The 20,236-nt window shown below is 37.0% G+C and overlaps 1 protein-coding gene across 5 annotated transcripts in view; it reads right to left on the minus strand.

Annotated features, from left to right (window-relative positions):
* Positions 1 to 13,313: 13,313 nt before the first annotated feature.
* Positions 13,314 to 20,236, minus strand: part of BNIP2 (BCL2 interacting protein 2) — a 43,606-nt gene continuing 36,683 nt past the window's right edge. For 3 of the 5 annotated variants that reach the window (XM_073877114.1, XM_073877115.1, XM_073877112.1), the window contains 3 exons: positions 18,890 to 19,010; positions 18,030 to 18,134; positions 13,415 to 13,443 (listed from right to left, as the gene is read on the minus strand). In XM_073877114.1, the coding sequence (XP_073733215.1) occupies positions 18,903 to 19,010 (108 nt within the window). In that variant the 3' untranslated portion in view covers positions 13,415 to 13,443; positions 18,030 to 18,134; positions 18,890 to 18,902. Of the gene's footprint in view, positions 13,444 to 17,722; positions 17,801 to 18,029; positions 18,135 to 18,889; positions 19,011 to 20,236 lie in introns of all 5 variants that reach the window. The other 2 variants (XM_073877113.1, XM_073877116.1) reach the window with 1 other exon arrangement.

Consider the following 20,236-nt stretch of genomic DNA (forward strand, 5'->3'; position numbering starts at 1 on the left):
CATTAAGGAGAGTGAGTCTAAAAAGAAATCAGCCATTCATCCACATTCAGCAGCAAGAGTACAGGCACATTGAGCAGGATTTACCCAGGCTCATGATTTATCCAAGCAAGTATGAGAGAGAGGCAAAGGAGTTGATGTTATGTGCAAGGGAGTGACCATAATGATGGGCCGTGAAATTTAATTGGAGTAAGGTGGGAGGACAGAGGATGATGCTGGAATGATATAAGGGGTATAGTGGAGAGTCGTGTTCTTCATGTGTTGGGACTTGCTATTTCAAGAAGTCTCTTAAAGGTTTACAGAAACAGTGACATTTGAACCCTCAAGTCTTTATAGATTTCTCCTTGTGCTTTTTTTTTTTTTTTTTGTATTTTTGGCAACTTGTTGAACAAACTCTAGGTCTTTTCCCTCTATAGTTTCCTATATTTAGGATTCTGCTGATAGGATCCCATCAGTTTTTATCACTGAACATATTCCTGTCCCAAATATTTCTTGTAAACTGGTACTTAGATCTAGGCTTCAGCAGACTCAGTTTTGAAATTTTGTCAAGAGAATGTCATAGATGGTATTTTGTATTTCTTGTTGCATCCCATCAGGAGGCACATGTCTTTTTTTTTTTTTTTTTTTAAAGTGATGGGATTGATTGAACTGTGGGGTTTGGATGTTGTCAGCCTGATTATGAATTCCCCATAACCTTCTCTCACCTAATTGTTTCAGCAGCCATTGATGATCATTGCTGTTATTTCATAATGGATTGCAAAATGGAGACATCTTAATTCTACAAATCTTTCTTTAAATTTTTCTATAAAGCAAAACTTTTCTAACTGTATTATTCCACTGAAGTAATTTCCCATTGTCAGCTTTTAGAACACTAAATAGTTTACCTACTGACAAATTGGTGTATGTAGGGCATTGGTATCATTTTAAAAAAATATTTACTTATTTTAGAGAAAGTGCAGTGGGGGAAGGGGCAGAGGGAGAGGGAGAGGGAGAATCCCAAGCAGACTCCAAGCTGAACATGGAGCCTGATGTGGAGCTCACATGATCTCAGGCCCTGAGATCATGACCTGAGCTGAAATCAAGAGTTGGACGCTTAACCGACTGAGCCACCCAGGCGCCCCAGTGAGTATTGGTATCATTTTGAACTCGTGGTTTAAAAATGTAATTTATATGCTGTGATTCACTGCAGTTATTTTGATGCTCAAAATGCTCCATCTTAGGCTAGTGTATTATTTTACTGTGGCTACTGTACCAAATTATCACAAATTTGGTGGCTTAAAACAACAAAATTTTATTGTTTCACAGTCCTGGAGGCCAGAAACCCAAAATCCGTTTCACTGGGCTAAAATCAAGGCGTCAGCAAGGCTATGCTCCCTCTGAAGGCTGTCGGGGAGAACCTGTTCCTTGCCTCTTCTAGCTCCTGGTAGCTGCTGGTAGTCCTTGGCTTGTAGCCACATCACACCAATCAACTTCCATGGTCACATGGCTTTCTCTTCTGTGTGGCAAATCTTCTTCTGCATCCCTCTCATCAAGATCTATAGGATTGCATTTAGGACAATACCCTGAGGTCCTATATTCTCCCCCTCTCAAAGTCCTTAATCACATTTGTGAAATCTTTGCTGTATAAGGAAACACATTTTCCAAGGATTAGGACCTGATATAATTGGGGGCCATTATACAGCCTACTAAAGCTAGTGAGAGCCCTTTAAAGTTGGGCTTTAAAATCCCCAAAACTGTGTCTTTTTGACAGGACTCCAGTGATTTTTGATAACTGCCTTACTTCCTGATGCAAGAAGCCTTTCCAGGTTCTTTAAATATTTCTCATCCCTTACCTTTAATCAGCCATTCTTCAAGGAGGTGGTGGTGTTTTGTTTTTGTTTTTGTTTTTTTTTAAGTATGAATGGCATTTATAAGCCACAATTTGGGCATTAGGAATGCTCTTTGCTAGTGAGATGTCCACTGAATCAAAGGGTCCAGGAATCAGGGGATGGGGGACAGTGAGAATGACTCTTCTCAGTATTACATCTAATAACCTGCTCACAGAATTTTGACTTCTGTACGTACAACTTTGGAATCTGCTGGTTGGGTTCCCAAGGGAGGAAATATGTCCACTAGGAAATGAACAGTGATCTCAATGGACTGGAAGTTGAGATTCCCATTTGGGCATTTAGGGTTCTTGTGCCACTGAACCAAAGGGAAAAGGGGCTCATTGTATTGACTGGGCTGCTTGATCTCAATTATCAAGGGAAATATGGCTGTTGCTGAACAATGGAGGGCACTCTCTGGAGTGCCTCCATAGTGCTTCTGTGTTCAGTTGTTAAAAGTTAGTGGAAGGCTATAGCAACTCACCAAAGGCAGAATCAATAAGGACTTAGATACTTCAGGAATGAGGTGTAGGGCCTCCCCACCAGGTAAAGAACTCCAGCCAGCTAAGATTCTGACTGAGGGCAATAGGAAAATGATATGGGCTGTGAATAAAAAGATCAGAGGTAACCATTTGATTTATAAAAATGAGGACTATACCAGCTGTTTGTTTCTTACCTATTTTTACGTGTTAATTACCTTCCCCCATCTCCTCTATTAAATGTAAAAGTTTTGGTGGTGACTGATCTACAATTGAGTCTTAAGAGTTCAACATATTGGGGGCGGGGGGCGGTGGTTTGACTTAACTAGAATTGTCATCACCCAGATATTCATAGTGACTGGTGGGACTTTTTATCTTTCTTTTGGGGGACAGATTAAGTGTATTTTGTACAAGAAAGTTTTTGTGTGTGTAAATCTCAAAAAAGGCAAAAGGATGGGTGTGTATGCTGAGTAGTTAAAGGAGGGGGCTGGATACTGTCTGTTCCTTCAGCTCTGTATCAGCTCTTCTGTATCTTCCTCTTCACTGTTGTGGCAGGAGATCCACAAGCCACAAGGCCCCAGACTCCCTGCCGCTGGATTTCTGTTTTGTCTGACCGTTGAGAGGAAGTACTGGGATGTTGGTGAGAAGAAACCATTTTTCTTCTGCCTTCCCGCAGTGTCACAAGCAGTGGTGTTGACAGCTATGGGAGCCTGAGTGCAGCCCCAGCACGGTGGCCGCGGTGGCTGACGAGGGTAGGCCTACTGGCGGCTGGTCAGGCAGCTTCGTTCCCTACCAGGAGCCTCAGTGGTAGTGATTGTGGTCTGTTGGCCTTTTTGCTCCTTCCAGCAGTAGGAATGGTATGCTGCTTCCTTCGTATTCTTTAGATACGCTTACCTTTCCTCTTTTGCTCCTCCGGCTCTTTGAAGAACTTTGTTAACAAATTCCCTGTATTATGTTCCCTCTGTTTGAACTACTTAATGTGGTTTCTATTTCACCAGTTGGACACTGACTGATACACTTCTTCTAAGACTCTCAGGGCCCCCAAACAAGCTGAAGACAGTCCTTTTCTTCAGGGGTCCTACAGATTGCCAAGACAAGTAGATAATTCAATACTAAATAGGGTGGTACAGGAATCCAGGGAAAGTTGAGAAACATGGTAAATAGAAAGGTGAGGGAAAGCTGCTTAGAAGTGGTGGGGCTCAGAGCTGGGCGAGGCAGAGAGAAGACACATAGGTTTTCCCCTAAGCATTACTTTTTTAAAGGTTAAAAAAATTGTGCCAAAATATACATAACAAAAATTTTTAAAGACTTATTTGAGAGAGAGAGCATGAGAGAGCACAAATACAAGCAGGGAGTAGGGGCAGAAGGAGAGGGAGAAGCAGGCTCCCCGCTGAGCCTGACGCGGGGCTCGGTCCCAGGACCCCGGGATCATGACCTGAGCCGAAGGCAGACGCTTAACGACTGAGCCACCCAGGCGCCCCCTGTTTTTAACATTCTTGTCTGCTGGCTCCATCATCCCTGCCGTTTCTGGGTCTTTTCCTACAGACTACTTTTTCTTCTAGTTATCAGTCACATTTTTCTGCTTCTTGACATGTCTAATAATTCTTTAATTAGATGCAGGACATTATGACTGTTACATTATTGAGGATCTGGATTTTGTTTACTTAAGTGTCAGGCTTTGTTTTAGCACTTATTTGTGGATCAGTTTGGTGCCTTTGAATCTTATATTTAAAGCATCTTTGCTAGAATGGGTCTAAGCTAAAGTAGCCTTCACTCCAGGGATATTTTATGGCCACTACGAAGGCATGACCCCTCTGGGGTCTCTATTTAATACCCTGGTGATTACTGAGGGCATTAAATAGGTAATAAAATAAATCTGCACTCTGGCTCCTGGTTCTATGTGAGCTCTGGGAATTGCTATTTACAACTACGGCCCCCCGAACCCCCCCCGCACCAGTCACTTATTGTTTGATCTTGTAGAGTGTCATTCCACTTATGTAGAGTACTCAGTGAAGACTCTAGGGGACCACTGTATTGATTCCTTTCTGGAACTCTGTTAATGTCCAATTACCTGACTGTCCCTAAACCCCAATCTCTACTATCCATCACCACACAGTTACACATTTATATTCCTGTGATGAGAACTTTTATGATTTTTCTTTTAGCAACTTTCAAATATGCAATAAGTATTTTAACTATGGTCACCATCTTGTACATTACATCCCTAGGACTTACGTATGACTGGATATTTGTACCTTTTGCCCATCTTTGAACATTTTGCCCACCCACCTCTACTTCCTGCCTCCGGCAACCACTGATCTAGTCTCTGTATCTATGAATTTGTGTGTTTTTTGGATTCCACATACAAGAGAAATCATACATAATTTGTCTTTTTTTTTTCACTTAGCATAACTCTCAAGATCCATCTATCTATCTTGCCACAAATGGCAGGATTTCCTTTTTTATGCCTGAATATCCCATTGCGTATATATTTATATACATATATCACATTTTCTTTATTCATCTGTTGACAGACACTTAGGTTATTTCCATGACTCGAATACTTAAATAATGCTGCAATGAACATGGGGTAAATACCCAGATGTGGGATAACTGGGTCATATTGGAGTTCTATTTTTAATGTTTTGAGGAATTTCCATGTGGTTTTCCATAATGGCTGTACCAATTTACATTATCACCAATGGTACACAAAGAGTTCTTCACAACCTCACTAACACTTTTTTTTATAAAAGCCATTCTAACAGGTATGGGGTATGATACCTCATGGGATTTTGATTTGCATTTCCCTGGTATTAGTGATACTGAGCACCTTTTTTATGTACCCGTTAACCATTTGTATGTCTTCTTTCATGTCATCCTAAATCCCCATTTTTTAAATTGGACTGCTTTCTATTAAGTTGTATGAGTTCTTACATATTTTGAGTATTAACACCTTATCAGATATATGATTTGCAAATATTTTCCCCTATTCAGTAGGTTGCCTTGTCATTTAGTTGATGGTTTCCTTTACAGTTTTTTGGTTTGTACAAGGCTACCTGTTTGTTTTTGCTTTTTGTTGCCTTTGCTTTTGTTTTTTAATTTTTTAAAAAGATTTTATTTATGTATTTATTAGAGAGAGTAAAGGAGCAGGGAGGAATAGAGGGAGAGACAGAATCTTAAGCAGACTCTGTGCTAAGCACAGAGTCTGACCTAGGGCTTGATCGCATGACCTTGAGATCATGACCTGAGCCAAAACCAAGAGATGGATGCTTAACCGAATGAGCCACCCAGGTGCTCCTGTTGCCTTTGCTTTTGGAGTTAGATCCAAGATAATCACTGCCAAGACTGATGTCAAGGAGTTTACCACCTGTTTTCTTCTATGAGTTTCATGGTTTCAGTCTTACATTCAAGTCTTTAATTCATTTTGAGTTTTTTTTTTTAAGTTTTTTAAGTAATCCCTACACCCAATATGCTCACAGTTCTGAGACTGAGTTGCACACTCTACTGACTGAGCCAGCCAGGCACCCCTGAGCTCATTTTTGTGTATGGTAGAAGATAGTGGTGTGGTTGAGTTTCATTCTTTTGCTGTTCAGTTTTATCAACACCATGTATTAAAGAGACTCTCCTTTCTCCATGCATATATTCTTGGCTCTTTGGTCATAAATTAAACTATTTGTGTGGGTTTATTTCTGGGCTCTCTATTCTGATCCATGTGTGTGTGTTTTTATTTCAATACCATACTGTTTTGATTACTATAGCTTTGGCAATATAGCTTGAAATTAGGGAACATAGTGCCTCTAGCTTTGTTCTGAAGATTGCTTTGTCTATTTGGGGTGTTTTGTGGTACTTCATCTTGGAAAACAGAATGAATAAAATCACAGGGAAGAAAGCATAGAGCGTGTGTGTCCAATCCCTTAACTTAGGCAAAGGTTTGGTACTTGCCCATGTATTTCCAGAAGTGGAAAAATAATCTCCAATCTCTGCCCAGTGGCAAAAGAATCAATTTTGAAGCCAATTTCTCCTGGAATAGAACTTTAAGAGGTTCACAGAATCAGAAAATAACAGTTGGGACACTCAATACTGTTGAGCCTTTCTGCATAGTGCTCTTGAGCTAACTGCATTAAATTCTTTGCTGCATGTTGCCACATTCCTGTACCTATTATGAAGTGAAATGCCTTGTCCCAAACCCCATGCAAATCCTATCTATCTATGTACTAGGAAATTAAGATCCTATTACTATCACAGCATGTAAAAATAATAATAAAAAAATAGCTGGGTGAATTTTCACCACATTAGAGGGCATTTTTAGAATGGATTGACAAAACAAAGGCTTTAAAACTTACTGGAGGGTCCTGGAAGGCTCCATATGCCATGATAGTAACAAAAAGTGGACACACAAAATAAGGGTAAAAAACAAGCCCTAAATATAATATCTTAGGCCAAATGCTACACATTACAAGCATTGACTTTAGGGGAAAAAATCCTTTAAGAAATTTTCTAACATATATTCAAATAGATGAGTATAATGAATCCCATTTGTTTATTACTAAATTTTAACAACTATCATTTAACCACTATGCATGGTTAATTTTATTAACATCCCCCCCACCCATCACTTCCCTCATTTGTTTTTGAAGTGCCAGGCATCATATAATTTGATTCTAAAAATATTTAGTAGCAAGCACAGATTTTGAGTTCTCACTTGGATAATTCCATGTAATATGCTCCTACGTGAGTAGCAGCAAGGACTTTTTAAAAACTTAAAATTTTTTAAATTTAAATTCAATTAACATAGTGTATTATTAGTTTCAGAGGCAGAGTTCAGTGACTCATCAGTCTTATACCCACCCAGTGCTCATTACATCCCATGCCCTCCTTAATGTCCATCACCCAGTTATGTCATCCCCCCTCCAGCAACCCTGTTTGTTTCCTATGATTAAGAATCTCTTATGGTTTACCTCCCTCTCTGATTTCACTTTTTTTTTTAGTATTTTATTTTTAAAAATTTATTTGAGAGAGAATGAGCACAAGAGGGGATAGGGTCAGAAGGAGAAGCAGACTCCCTGCTGAGCAGGGAGCCCAATGTGGGACTTGATTCCAGGACTCCAGGATCATGACCTGAGCCGAAGGCAGATGTTTAACTGACTGAGCCACCCAGGACCCCTGATTTCATCTTTTTATTTTTCCTTCCCTTCTCCTATGATCCTGTTTTGTTTCTGAAATTCCACAAGAGTGAGATTGTACGATAATTGTCTTTCTCTGACTTATTTCGCTTCACATAATACCCTCTAGTTCCATCCGTGTTGTTGGCAAATGGCAAGACTTGGGTTTTTTTTATGGCTGCATAGTATTCCATTGTATATACATCCCACATCTTCTTTATCCATCAGCAAGGACTTAAGTAAAGATGTTTAAATAATAAGCGATGCTGTGAAGGACAGCTTGTATTTTCATGCACTATAGTTTTACAGCTTTTGGGGTTTTACACTCAGCTCTCCTGGCTTTTTGGGCTTGGAGAAATGGACCCCCTCTAGACCTTAACTTTCTAGTGCACTGAATGAGGCTGGATTCATTGGTTCATCTTTGAGGTTCCATCAGCTTTGAAGTCTCTGATCTATGAACCTCATCATATCGTGGCCAGCAGGTCCGGACAGATGTCTATATATTTGTTAACACCCTGAACTCCCAGCTCCATTGACTTTTTTTTTTTTTTTTTTTTAGTGAAAGTTCCTGTTCTGGAGGTCTTGAATTCCCACAATTATTTCTCTAGGCCAAATTTTAACTCCTGCATGGATACTCTCCTATCTTTCCTGCATTATTTCAGCTTTGTTTCATGTGTCTCCCCTCCCCAAAGACCAATAAAGGCTCTAAGAATTTCCCTGCCCAGCTTTCAAGACCTCTGGTAATCTCTCATTCTCATGTTAACTCTATCTTCCACTTTCCCTTACTCTGTGCTCTATTTTATTGAGTACGAATTTCATAACAAGGCTCCAAATAATGGCTTCTCCAATTGAGAAATATACATATAACACATGTATATAAACTTTCAAAATTTTACTATTAGTAGGAATCTAATTATGACCCACTCAAAACTGAAGACAACCTACCTTCACATTGTAATTGATGTCTACCAAGAGAGAAACTATTCACTTTTCTTTTTCAAAATTAGCTGAAGATAGATCAAAATAAGCCAAACAACGACCAATCCAATAAACTCAGAAGGTACTCTTTGCCTACTACTTGGGTGTTAAAGTAGCATTAGTAATGCCTCTACAGTGGACTGATTCTACATTATCACAAAAGCCTAGCTTTTACTTAGTCCTAACAGTAGAAAAACTAGTGGATTTTTTCTTCTTCCGCATTAACAGGCAAGTAAACTTACTATCATTGGAGCCTGTGGCCGGTTGGGAAAGCACAAAGTAGAGTGAGTTCTTGCTGAGATGCTTTTGTAATTCCAGTAAAGTGTGAGTACCACTATGGGACCATTAGAACACCTACTGCAATTAAGGGTCAGCTATGCAAGTAATGAGACTGACAGGAGGAAAGGTGAGCTAGGATTACTGCACTCCCTGCCCAGGCGAAAGAAGGTGTCTATGGTGACTGACCTAAGTACAAGAACAGACTTCAGCTGATGGAATGAAGTTCTAATGAAGTTACCTGGATTGAGCACCTGAGTGAGTAGTGAAACGGACCACGTTCTTCCAATCTCTTGTTGTGTCTTTCATGTATTTAAAGGACTCCTTTGTAAGAGGAGATCAGTATTAGTTACACGCAGAGACAAAACTGGGTTTAAGTTTTGAAGGCTGGGTAGAATGTTGATTTTTAAAAGGAAAGCCATGAGATATGGAGGAAACAACATAACCAAATTTGGAGCAGATTATGTGCTGGGTGGTAGGGAAGGCTAGGAAGAGAACCCTGGAGTCAATTACTAGAATGGGCTGCAAAGATAATTAACGTGAGAGGCAAGGATTATACTAACACGCTGAGGAAATACTACAGAAGCACCCAGAGCATGACATAAGTCAGTATTACTCCAGTTAGGTCAGGCCAGCCAAACATGTCTTACAACAAACCCCTCACCCAGGCAGGAGAAATGTTTCTGCATTTCTTGGAAACACAATCTATTGATAGGCTTTACAGGATTTTAAATTCCCAGACAAGTATACAACTCCAGCCCTATTCTTCCTTCTGTAAGAGCTCAGTGACTACTACAAGCAAAAAAAAAAAAAAAAAAAAAAAAGTTTAAATCATGACTTACTCTTTAAGAACCAGAAATTTCTACAACTACTGTTCACTATCAACATACTTGTCCCCTAACCATTCTGTTGAACCTCCAAAGTAAAAAGGTTTCGGTTTTGATTAATTACAATTAAGAAAAGTCCTAGTTATGTACACTTTGGTAATACAGAGAGGTTGAGTTTGTTAATTTGTAAAAAGGGAACAAAGGTCTCCTGAGGGTGTTAAGATCATCCAGGAGAATCTATGTAACAAATATAGCACCTGGTCTCATAATAGTTATGCTTGCTATTATTTTACAAAGTCTGTGCTGCTAAATCGATCAGACTTGAGCACTGGTTGCTTAAAAATGACACTTGTTATATAATGTGCTTCTACACATGCAAAAACGGGGACTATGTGTAATACAAAGACCTATTTAACATTTTAATAGGTTTATAAAAAGCTATTTTGCTAAAGATTACTGACAACTCAATTATCTCTCAGCAGCATTATCTTTCAGATCGAGAAAAAGGTAATTTTTCATCCCACTGTAGCTTTGGCACACTAATTGCAGGTGACCACAGGATGGGACTGTCAAGAACCTACCCTCACTAAATGATAAACAGTGTCAGATCCTTATTAAAAATAGTTGGTCTTGACTCCTCTATAGTCAGCTGCTGACTTTCGGTGACTTAACTACCCGGTGCCCGATATTTTAGAAAAGCCATGTTCTTCATTAGATATTACCCAGACTGACAAACAAGGAAGACTTTTTTCCTTCAAGTACACAAAGATATGGCATATATTCAGTAGGACTTTTTATTGGCAGTCTAGTAACTGTTAAGATGTAGATAGTTTTAAAATGTATGAAATATGACCAATAGGGCCAGCTTAAGAAATTATTTACATGTCATGTGGAGACTATTTTATGTTGCTAGGTTTTTTAGTTTTGTGTTGGTTATGGAAGCTGTGTAAAGACTGTCTAACTTTTCCTAATGGAGTTGTACTTAGGTCTTTCACACCAATGATTGGTTTTATATTTTTAAAAAAGACATATCCCAATCCAGAATTTGGTTTTGCCCTGATGAAACTAATTTCCCTTTACTGAAAAGAATGCATTTCCTAATTTCCTTTGTAAGGAAGATGGTGCGCTTTCAACATGCTTATCTAATCTCTTCATATTGCTAGCTTAATAGCTCTACCACTTATTACTCACACTGAGTTTTAAAATGAGTTTATTCAAGAATGTTCTTAGGAAGGCAACAATGTTTGTTATTAAAAAAAACTTCTGTTTCTTCATGCTGAAAAGGTAATGTAAGAGGCTAGAGTTATAGGCTTTCTATTGGAATTCTGATAGTATATATAACACAGTGTAGTCATTTCTGCGATGCCAGAATAAATAAAAAAAAAGTCTCTTCTATGCTTCTCTTCAAAAAAGCGATGAATAATAACAGAAGATGGCGTTAAAAAAGCCATTTTTTTTTTCAATTCATTCTGTAGTATTGGAGCCAGTATCTAGGAAACAGAGGAGAGAAAGAGTAAATTCAAGGAGCAACTTAAAATTTAAATATTTTGAGAATATTTTTAAAAACTAAAACAGGAACTAATGGTGGTGTTGGTGTGAAGGATGGGGAAGAAGAGAAGGCTGATCAAGGAACTGCCCTGAGAACTTAAATACCTTTCCTTTTAAGGCACAGGTGAGAAGATAATTCTCAGCTCTCCATATTTATGCTATTGAAAAACCAAATTGTATTACTTGGTTCATTACGTAAGTTATACTGGTTTGGTTCCTAGAGGTACTACATGACCATTTTTTCCCTTAGGTCCTCTACTGTCCCCAAATTTTAAACCACAAAGGACCATTACATATATAATCTGAAGAAAATTGTTATTTTAATTCCTGGTGAGATACAGACCAAAATTCTAGCCACTATCACTCTTCCTATTTCAGAAAGCTGACTTTTAGAGAAAATGGGCTTATTTCATAGTAGCACTCCATTTATCTGGTCACTAAGGAATGGAAGTTTCTCACAGTTACTTAAACTTCTACTTTTAAATGCCAAACTTTTTATATTTTAATTTTGAAAAGAAAACATTCTAAGATTGTATTCTTTTTTGCTGACAGAATACATGGAACACAATTGAAGCTTCTCTTGAATACTCAACAGTTTTTTCTTCGAGATCAGTTAATACTATGTGCGGGAAGCAGGGCAAACTTCTCAGAAGCTATGGCAATAGGTAAGGCTGATTTGCTACTTTTCATCTCCTGAATTTTGAAAAAAAACAATCTTGCATCTTCAGGCAAGAGTATCTGCTGTCCAACATGGTAGCCACTGGCTAGCTACGTGTGGTTATTTAGCTAACTGATAAAATTAAATAAAAAATAAAACATTAAATTTCTTAGTTGCCCTAACACATTTCAAATGCTTAAGAGCCATATGTGGCTACTGGAAAGTACAGACAGAGAACATTTCCATAGGTTCAAGTTTTACTGAATAGTACTGGTCTACATCATTAACTTGCTTTGATAGATACAGAAGTTATGAATTAATGCCCAAATTCCACAGTCTAGTAAAAAATCTCAGGGTTATGAGGATGCTATTAGCCTAAATTATAAGAAAAATATGAAACAAGTATACATTATCTGACATGCAGAAATGTTATCATCTTGTAATCCAGAACTATAAAATTACATAGATCTTTTCTGTCATTATAGCAAGGAAACAAAGTTAAAAAGTCATCTTTGCTTTAAGTTCTTAGAATGATTACTCCTAGCTAACCTTCTGAAAAGCACCAGTCATTGAAGTGTTGCTAATTTTGGAGACTTTCTGATCTCCGGAAGAGACTAGTTCTTAAAAAAAAAAAAAAAAAAAAGCCAAAAGTATAATTTTATACAGCCATGAAAAATGATGTATTTGCAAATGTGTACACATGTATATCACTGTAAAAACAGATAAGACTAGAAAGTTATATAATAAAATATTAAGTGATGTTATCTCCAGATGGTGTTACAAATTATGCTTTTCTTCTGTGTGCTTTTCTGTCCTCTTTAAATTTTTTCATTGATTAGCTATTTCTTTTGCAACCCAAAATACATAAAACCAAATAATCTGAGAAATTTAGGGTATTTCTACATTTTCTTTTGCTTTTCAAAACTCCCCTTCTTAGTAATAGTCTTCTCTATTTAATTTTAGGACAGCTGGTTAGGCACAAATGGTTCAGATCATAAAGTAAAAATATATTTAAAATATAATTAGCAAAAAGGAAATAACTAATCATGGAAGAGAAAGATGTATAGTTTTTGAAACATTTGACTTAAACAAATATCTGCACAGATGTAATAGATCAGGAATGGATATTTACCATTATACCTGATAAGGTTCTTATGGTTATTTTAAAATCTTTTAAATGATTACTTTAAAAATATAAAATGTATAGGCATCCAGCAACACAGAAACTAGGATAAATTTCAAAATTAAACACTTCAAATTTGCAACTGACATAGGGGAAAAGATCCCTTAACTTGCTTATTTGTAACTCACACAAATTCAATCTGTGGAAGCAGTCTATGTGTCCTGTGAAATGTTCACACCTAAAGTCATTAAGAGGACTGTTTGAGAATTGAGATTTGGAATTCCGAATCCAGCTGAGATGGAAGCCATTTCCCCCCCATAATTTCAGACAAAGATTTTCTAAAGACTCACAAAAACAAGATTTCAAGTAGCTTTGCTTTCACAGTAATTAGGTAAACACTTACTTTTACCATCACAGGCTACAATTTTCACTTTATCCACTTTAATAAGTTCTGTCACCTCTCTGAATTCAACATCATTCAAAACAAAAGTCCACACGTTATCGCAGAATCTGTATGTATTTAGAGAGCCCTTTAAAACAAAACATTTAGACATACCATGAAGTCATTTTTTTCCCCAAAGCAATTTGAGAACTCAGCTACCAACTACCTAATTCTTTTTCATTCTATCACTTAAAAAAAACACCCTAGATAAATTTACTAAGAGTTAAATACTGCAGTTAGCAGACTACTTTCAGCACTGTTAAGAGTCTGCAAATTACTTACCTGAAAGGCGAAGAAAAGTTGAAAGGAAATTTGAATTTGTACTTCTACTGCCCTCTTGTGGGAACACGATAAAAGTTCACCTCTAAGAAAATCCACACACAACTTTTGATTCCACCCAAATTTAACGATTAATAGGCTACTGTGTGTAATGTTACACCGATAACAGTCAATTAACACATTTTGTAACATTCTATGCATTATATTCTGTATTTTTACAATAAAGCTACAGAAAAAAGTTAAGAAAATCATGAGAAAATACCTTTTACAGGACTGTATTTATTGAGAAAATCTGTAAGTGGATCCCTGAAGTTCAAACCCATGTTGTTCAAGGGTCAACTGCATTTTATTGTATGTGTTAACTCTCCGAACTTGTACAGAAGCAGGGACTACCCAGAAACATTCAATTTTAACGCTGTGCTTCCCTCAGATGAATTACTGTATTAGCCACAGAAACTACAATATTACTGTCCTGCGCAACTGATAAAAAGTTATTGTTTTCTTTTTTTAGGAGCAGGGATAATTGCTTAAACATTAAAAGGAAATTTTTGAAGAATGGGGTGAAAGTGCAAGGATAGACACCAACTGAATACAATCAAAACTTGAGACATATTCACACGGAATCTTCACGAATGAAATTTAGTGTTTGCTAAGAGATCTGTATGCCCTAAACCTTCAATTCAGAAAAACATTCTCTGCAGTGTTACCCATAATAGTAAAAACTACAGTCTATCTAAATGTTCTATCAAGTGAGAATGATCAGGGAAACTATGATGCTATGAATGACTTAACACAGTTTTAAAAATATGAGTAATTACTATTTGTTGGACTATGCTAGGCTCTGAGGATACTAAATATGATTCCTGTCATCAACAAGCTTAAAGGAGAGCATTAAAACAATAGCAGTATTATGAAAGAGTAATAAGCTAGGGGCACCCAAGGGTATGGGGCACAGAAGGCTTCTCTCACAAACTGAAGTTTGAGTTTTGAAAAATGAGTAAAAGTCAACTGTGTCAGGAGGTCCCAAGGGGAAGGAGATCCTGGAGAACCTTAGAAAGCTTTTGCTGTATCCTAAATGTCTTAGGTCAATGAAGGATTTTGAGCAGAGTAGTAACAGATTTGCACTTCTCATGATAACATGAAGAACTGATGGGTGGGGGGGGGGTGCTGAATGTGAGGTGAGAGTGGCTTTACTATAGCAGCGAAGAGGTCTATAGAAGTGCAGAGAGGGGCACGGCTGGTTGAGCGTCTGACTCTTGATTTCTGCTCAGGTCATGATCTCAGGGTCGTGGGATTCAGCCCTGTGTCTGGCTCCAGGCTGGGTGTGGAGTCTGCTTGTCCCTCTCCCTCTGCTCCTCTCCCACTCTCTCTAAAATAAGTAAAATCTTAAAAAAAAAAAAAAAATTCCTGATAGGACTTGACAACCAACTGGCTATGGTGGGGAGACAAAATTTGTTCTCTCTCAAGATTCTGGCTCCAATAACAGTGCAATCATAGGAAAAGCCAGTCTGATAAATTTGAAACTTGTTGAGTTTGAGATCTAAATCACCATGTGAAAAAAGCAGATGGGTGTGTGGAAGAAAGCCCAGGAGCATAGGCCTATTGACTTTAGAGCCACAGGGTTGGAGTCATTCATTCAAGGAGAATATGTGGATCCCTAGCTAAACCTAAGGAATACCAACAATTAAACTACAAAGGGTCTGAGAAAGAGAGGGGTCAGAGAAAGGAAGCTAGGATAGTATGGTTTCAAGGGAAGTATGGGTTTCAACAGAGACTAATCAGTAATATCACAAATTATGCATTAGGTTTAGCAATAATATGGCAAGAAAGTTTCAGTGGAGTGGTAAGATTAATGCATGGAAAACCACATAAGACATGTTGGGTTAACAAAGAATTATTACAAAAAAAAAAAAATCTCATTAGCTACAGTCTGAGCCTTTGGAAGGCTACACAGCCAAATGCCAATTTTTTTTTTAAAGATTTTATTTATTTATTTATTTGAGAGAGAGAGAATGAGAGATAGCACGAGAGGGTCAGAGGGAGAAGCAGACTCCCTGCTGAGCAGGGAGCCCGATACGGGACTCGATCCCGGGACTCCAGGATCATGACCTGAGCTGAAGGCAGAGGCTTAACTGACTGAGTCACCTCTCTCTTTAGAACTGTTTCGTGAGCTAGAATCCCTAATAAATATAAAATATTACAACATGTTTAGTTATTTAAATATCTTCTTCGCTGTCTTCATGAGAAAGTCATAATCTAGTATCTCAAGAATCAAAAATTTTATTTAAAAAAGTATTGGAGGGAACGTTTTAAATATTAAAACATGACATTTGGCTTTGGTCAAGTAACTGATTATCTTAAATGCACCTTTAATAAATACTTTTTTTTTAAACAATCTATAACTGGGCAACATTCTTGCAGTTAGAATATTTTAATGCATGTTAATTATAGAAATGGAATAGGGAATTCAGAAGGGTGATTTTTCTTGACCACTAAATCTTTTAATGCTTCCTTAATTACTATCTGAAGTTTAGTACTTTAATATTAAGTAACTGTTACTCTTACCTGCCAGCATACATTCTATTAAAAGCATACGCTGACTCTTTAAGTGACTAGTTCAATATGAATGTTTTCCCTAAAAATTAGTTCAAGGTTCTCGGTAAACATGTATTTTGACTTTTTTTGCTAATAAATTTTAACATAGAAATTATTAAAATCTTAATTCTCATACTCAAGATTTTTTTCCCCTTTAAGATTCTACTAAATGATCTCAGTTATATGAAATTCATATGAGGATTTAAAGCAAAATTTACCATGTTACCTAAGATTGTTTCAATGGGCCGTCAGGCCAGTAAAAATTACTACAAACAATACAGATTTAAATATGATCTAGCAAAATGCCTTTGAAAATTAGAAATTATTAATGTGTGATCTCTTCTGCCTTTGTAATATGTCCCACCAAACAAAACAGGTTATTTGCAAACATTCTGGACTTAAAATTGATCAAGTCTGCTGTAATGGGAGAGGCAGGTAATGAAAGCCTGGGCTTAAAACAGTAGGAAAAGAAAAAAAACAAGAATGGTAAAGTCAGATCTGCTCAAAAACTAATTATTTCTAGCTTTTGGAAAACAGACAAACTTACAAAACACTACACAAGAGAAATGCAAATGTCCAATTATGTTTAACTTTAGCTAAATAGATCCAAACTGGAAACCGACAATAATATAATTAGAAAACTATTAGGTATCAATATGGATCAATTTCAAATTAAAGCGTCTTGGCAGATTTGCACACATAGTTATACAAAACAGCAAACTACTTTTGCCAGAATAGTTACTGTTAAAAATTCAAGAATCTATTGGTAAAATTTTATAAAGATACATTTTACTCCAGATAACTTTTAAGCATATGAAATTAGTAAGAGACTTATTATATAACATACATGCAGACTTTATCTCTTCACTAAATTCGTTCTCTGCCAACCCAATATTCACAGCAATGCCTGGTTTGTAACAGGCCTCGAAATGTTTGTTGAATAAATTTTAAATAAATTTAAAATTTTTTTAAGAAACCCCCAAACACTATGCTCTTAAAAACAAATTAACCTCTATGTTCTTTTCATATACTGTAACCTTTTGATTTCTACTTTATGGTATCCCTTAAAACAACATAAGCATAAATATTATATAACAGTGTACAGGGATATTTGATTATATATATCTGACTCCATCAATATCAATGTGGTAAAATTACTTCTATTCACCATACTTTCTTTTTTTTTTAAATTTTTTATTGTTATGTTAATCACCATATATTACATAATTTGTTTTGGTGTAGTGTTCCATGATTCATTGTTTGTTCATAACACCCAGTGCTCCATGCAGAATGTGCCCACTATGATACTTTCAATGGGCCTTTAATTTGAATTTACCATCTTTTGTTCAGTTTGGGATTACTGTTCAAATGAGATCAAGCTATCAGAACAGATCATTACCTACCACCAGTTCAGGTCTTCATAAGAGTAGGTGGGAGGCAATATCTGTGTTTGAAAAACATAAGTGAGCTTTAGGGACTACTCTGTCACTTACCTTCAATCCTGCAGGTAATGGTTTGGGCGTTTGCAATCTCAGTTAACTCTTCAGGGAAGGCAGCGAAACATACATAGGCTGATTTGTGAAACAATGGAATAAAAATCTAAAAACAATTCTCTCTCACATTAAGTGGATAAACTTAGTATAGAAGTCATTTAAAAGTAAAGTATAATTATAAAACAAACTCCAATATTTGATTAAACCATCGCTTCCTATTAGAATTCATAAATATATAGGGGTCCTAAAAAGCACTGTTGTTAACAACCACTGGTGCAAGCTTCTAGATTTAGGAAAATATCCTTACCCTGAAATTGACTCTGTTCCTGACCCTCTGCGCCAATGCTGAATTTATAGCTTTATCAAACTGAAGTAGAACTTGAAGGGCAAGTTGGGGGGTGATCTGTTGAGACTGAGAAAAAGTAAAGGTCATAAATCTTCTTAGGAAAGGACATTAAAGACAAAATATGTATGAATTATCATCTAACATTTAACTGAGGTTAACAGAGAGCCTCTTAAACTAGACTCCCTTCTTCTTTGCCATACTGACAATTAAGGAGTAAAGCCTGACAATATTTTCTTGCATTGTCTTGACACAAACAGAATTTTGAAAAGAAAACATGCAGTGATGTTACACTGCCAGGACAAAACTCTATTACTCCTTTACAGTGTCTGGAAAGAGGCATTTGATAGACTGAAAGAATGCAGGGTCTTTAAAAAAAAAAAAAAATGCAGGCCTAGTAATCTATTTTTTTAAAAACCTAAACTCATCAAAGCTCATCAACTGTATGAAAATAAATGGAAATACTTAATATGTTCTTAGATGAGCTTTATTTTAAAAGGTTATTTCTCCTAAAGCTGAACCATAAATTCAAATTTAAATCTCAAAAGACTTTATCAAATTGTCCAAAGTTACCTTAAAGCTACACAGACTATGCCTTATAAATAAGAGAAAACCAATCATCTCAATTTTTATGTTTAGGCATGTTAAACTATGTCATTTGATCTTCATTATATTTTATGCCCTGTAGTCAGGATGGATAAATACTGACTTGCTGGGTCAAAGATTCTAAGATACTTTACCTCTTAGCTCTCTGCCTGAGAGAAGGGATCTAACAAAACTTATTATATGACTCCTCTAAATAAAAGTTGGTTTTAGTCTCCCACCTGTATGAGCTCATCAAGGCTCTCCTGGAGACTGTTTCCCAAAGTGGTGTTTCTGTATAACTGATATGCCATGGCTTAGAAGGAAGAAATTGTTTTTCTTATTCAGGCTTGCATTGATGTCCTAAAAATTTAATATGAAAATATTAAGCATGATAAACCACTAATGTAATATAGTCTACTTCATACATTCTAATATATGCTGTCGCAAACTCTTAATTGCAAACTGCTATATAATTTCTATTTTTTGTTATTCTGACATAGGCATTTATACTCCTTTATACAAAGCACAGATCTATTAAAAGGTACATCTTTACCATCTCTTTTAAAAGTCTGCCTTTTGACCTAATCTAGAATCAATTTACTGTGTACTACCATTCCTTTCTCCTGTCAGTCCAGTGATCCAGACAATCTTTTGGCTCACACTTGCATGCCCTCTGCTTCATTTTTTCCCCCTTAACATTTGGTATTTATGGAGTGCTTACCAAGAAGACAGCACTGCGATAGGCAGGAGAGAGGGGAAGATGAATAAGGATATGCTCCTGGACTCTAAAAAACTTATATTCTACAGAGGGTAACAGATATACAAAACAGTATTTAACTCAATAAAGAATAAGCACCGTGACAGATGTACACAGTGTATGATGGAGGCTACCTGTGGACTGAGTGAACTCGTTAACAAAAGCTTCCTGATTCTTTAAGCCAGACTTCAGCCAAACAAAGGCAGAAGATCATCTTAGGCTGAAAGAACAGAACGAGTAAAGCCATAAGAGTATGAAATGATACAGTCTGTAGAGAGAACTATAAATTGTTCCACAGGATTAAGGTGTAATTATGAATAGGAAGTGGTAGGAGATGGAGCTGAAAAAGATGGCATGGTGCATTTGTAGCAACAGGAGGGATGCCAGGGAGAATGTACTGGAAGATGAGAAGGAGATGAGGGCTTGAGTAGGGTGGCAGTAGTATGGATTCAACAAATACTGAGCTACAAGTCATACACAAGATCCCTGACCTCATGGCACTTTCAGCTTAGAGATGGACAGGAGACAGATTCAGGGAGTTATCAGGAAAAACTCAGCAAAAATAATGGCTAGTTATTAGTCTTCACATTATATACCTGCAAACACTTGAAATCTTTTCTTTGGCTTTTTGGGGCCCCACACTCCGTTCTCTCCTCCCCACTCACTGGATACTACTATATTTGTTTCCTTTGACTGGTCCCTCCGCAGGTACCTGACTTCTACCTGAGTGCCTTTAAGGCTTCTTAGGTCTTCTCTAGATGCTTTACTCCCTTAGTATTAGAGGCTATCTGCTGATGACTCCCAAATGTATATCCCCAGTCCTTCTCCC

The sequence above is a fragment of the Callorhinus ursinus genome, unplaced genomic scaffold (assembly GCF_003265705.2).
Source record: "Callorhinus ursinus isolate GAN/ISIS: 27379988/994484 unplaced genomic scaffold, GSC_fseal_2.0 scaffold25, whole genome shotgun sequence".
Lineage (NCBI taxonomy): Eukaryota > Metazoa > Chordata > Mammalia > Carnivora > Otariidae > Callorhinus > Callorhinus ursinus.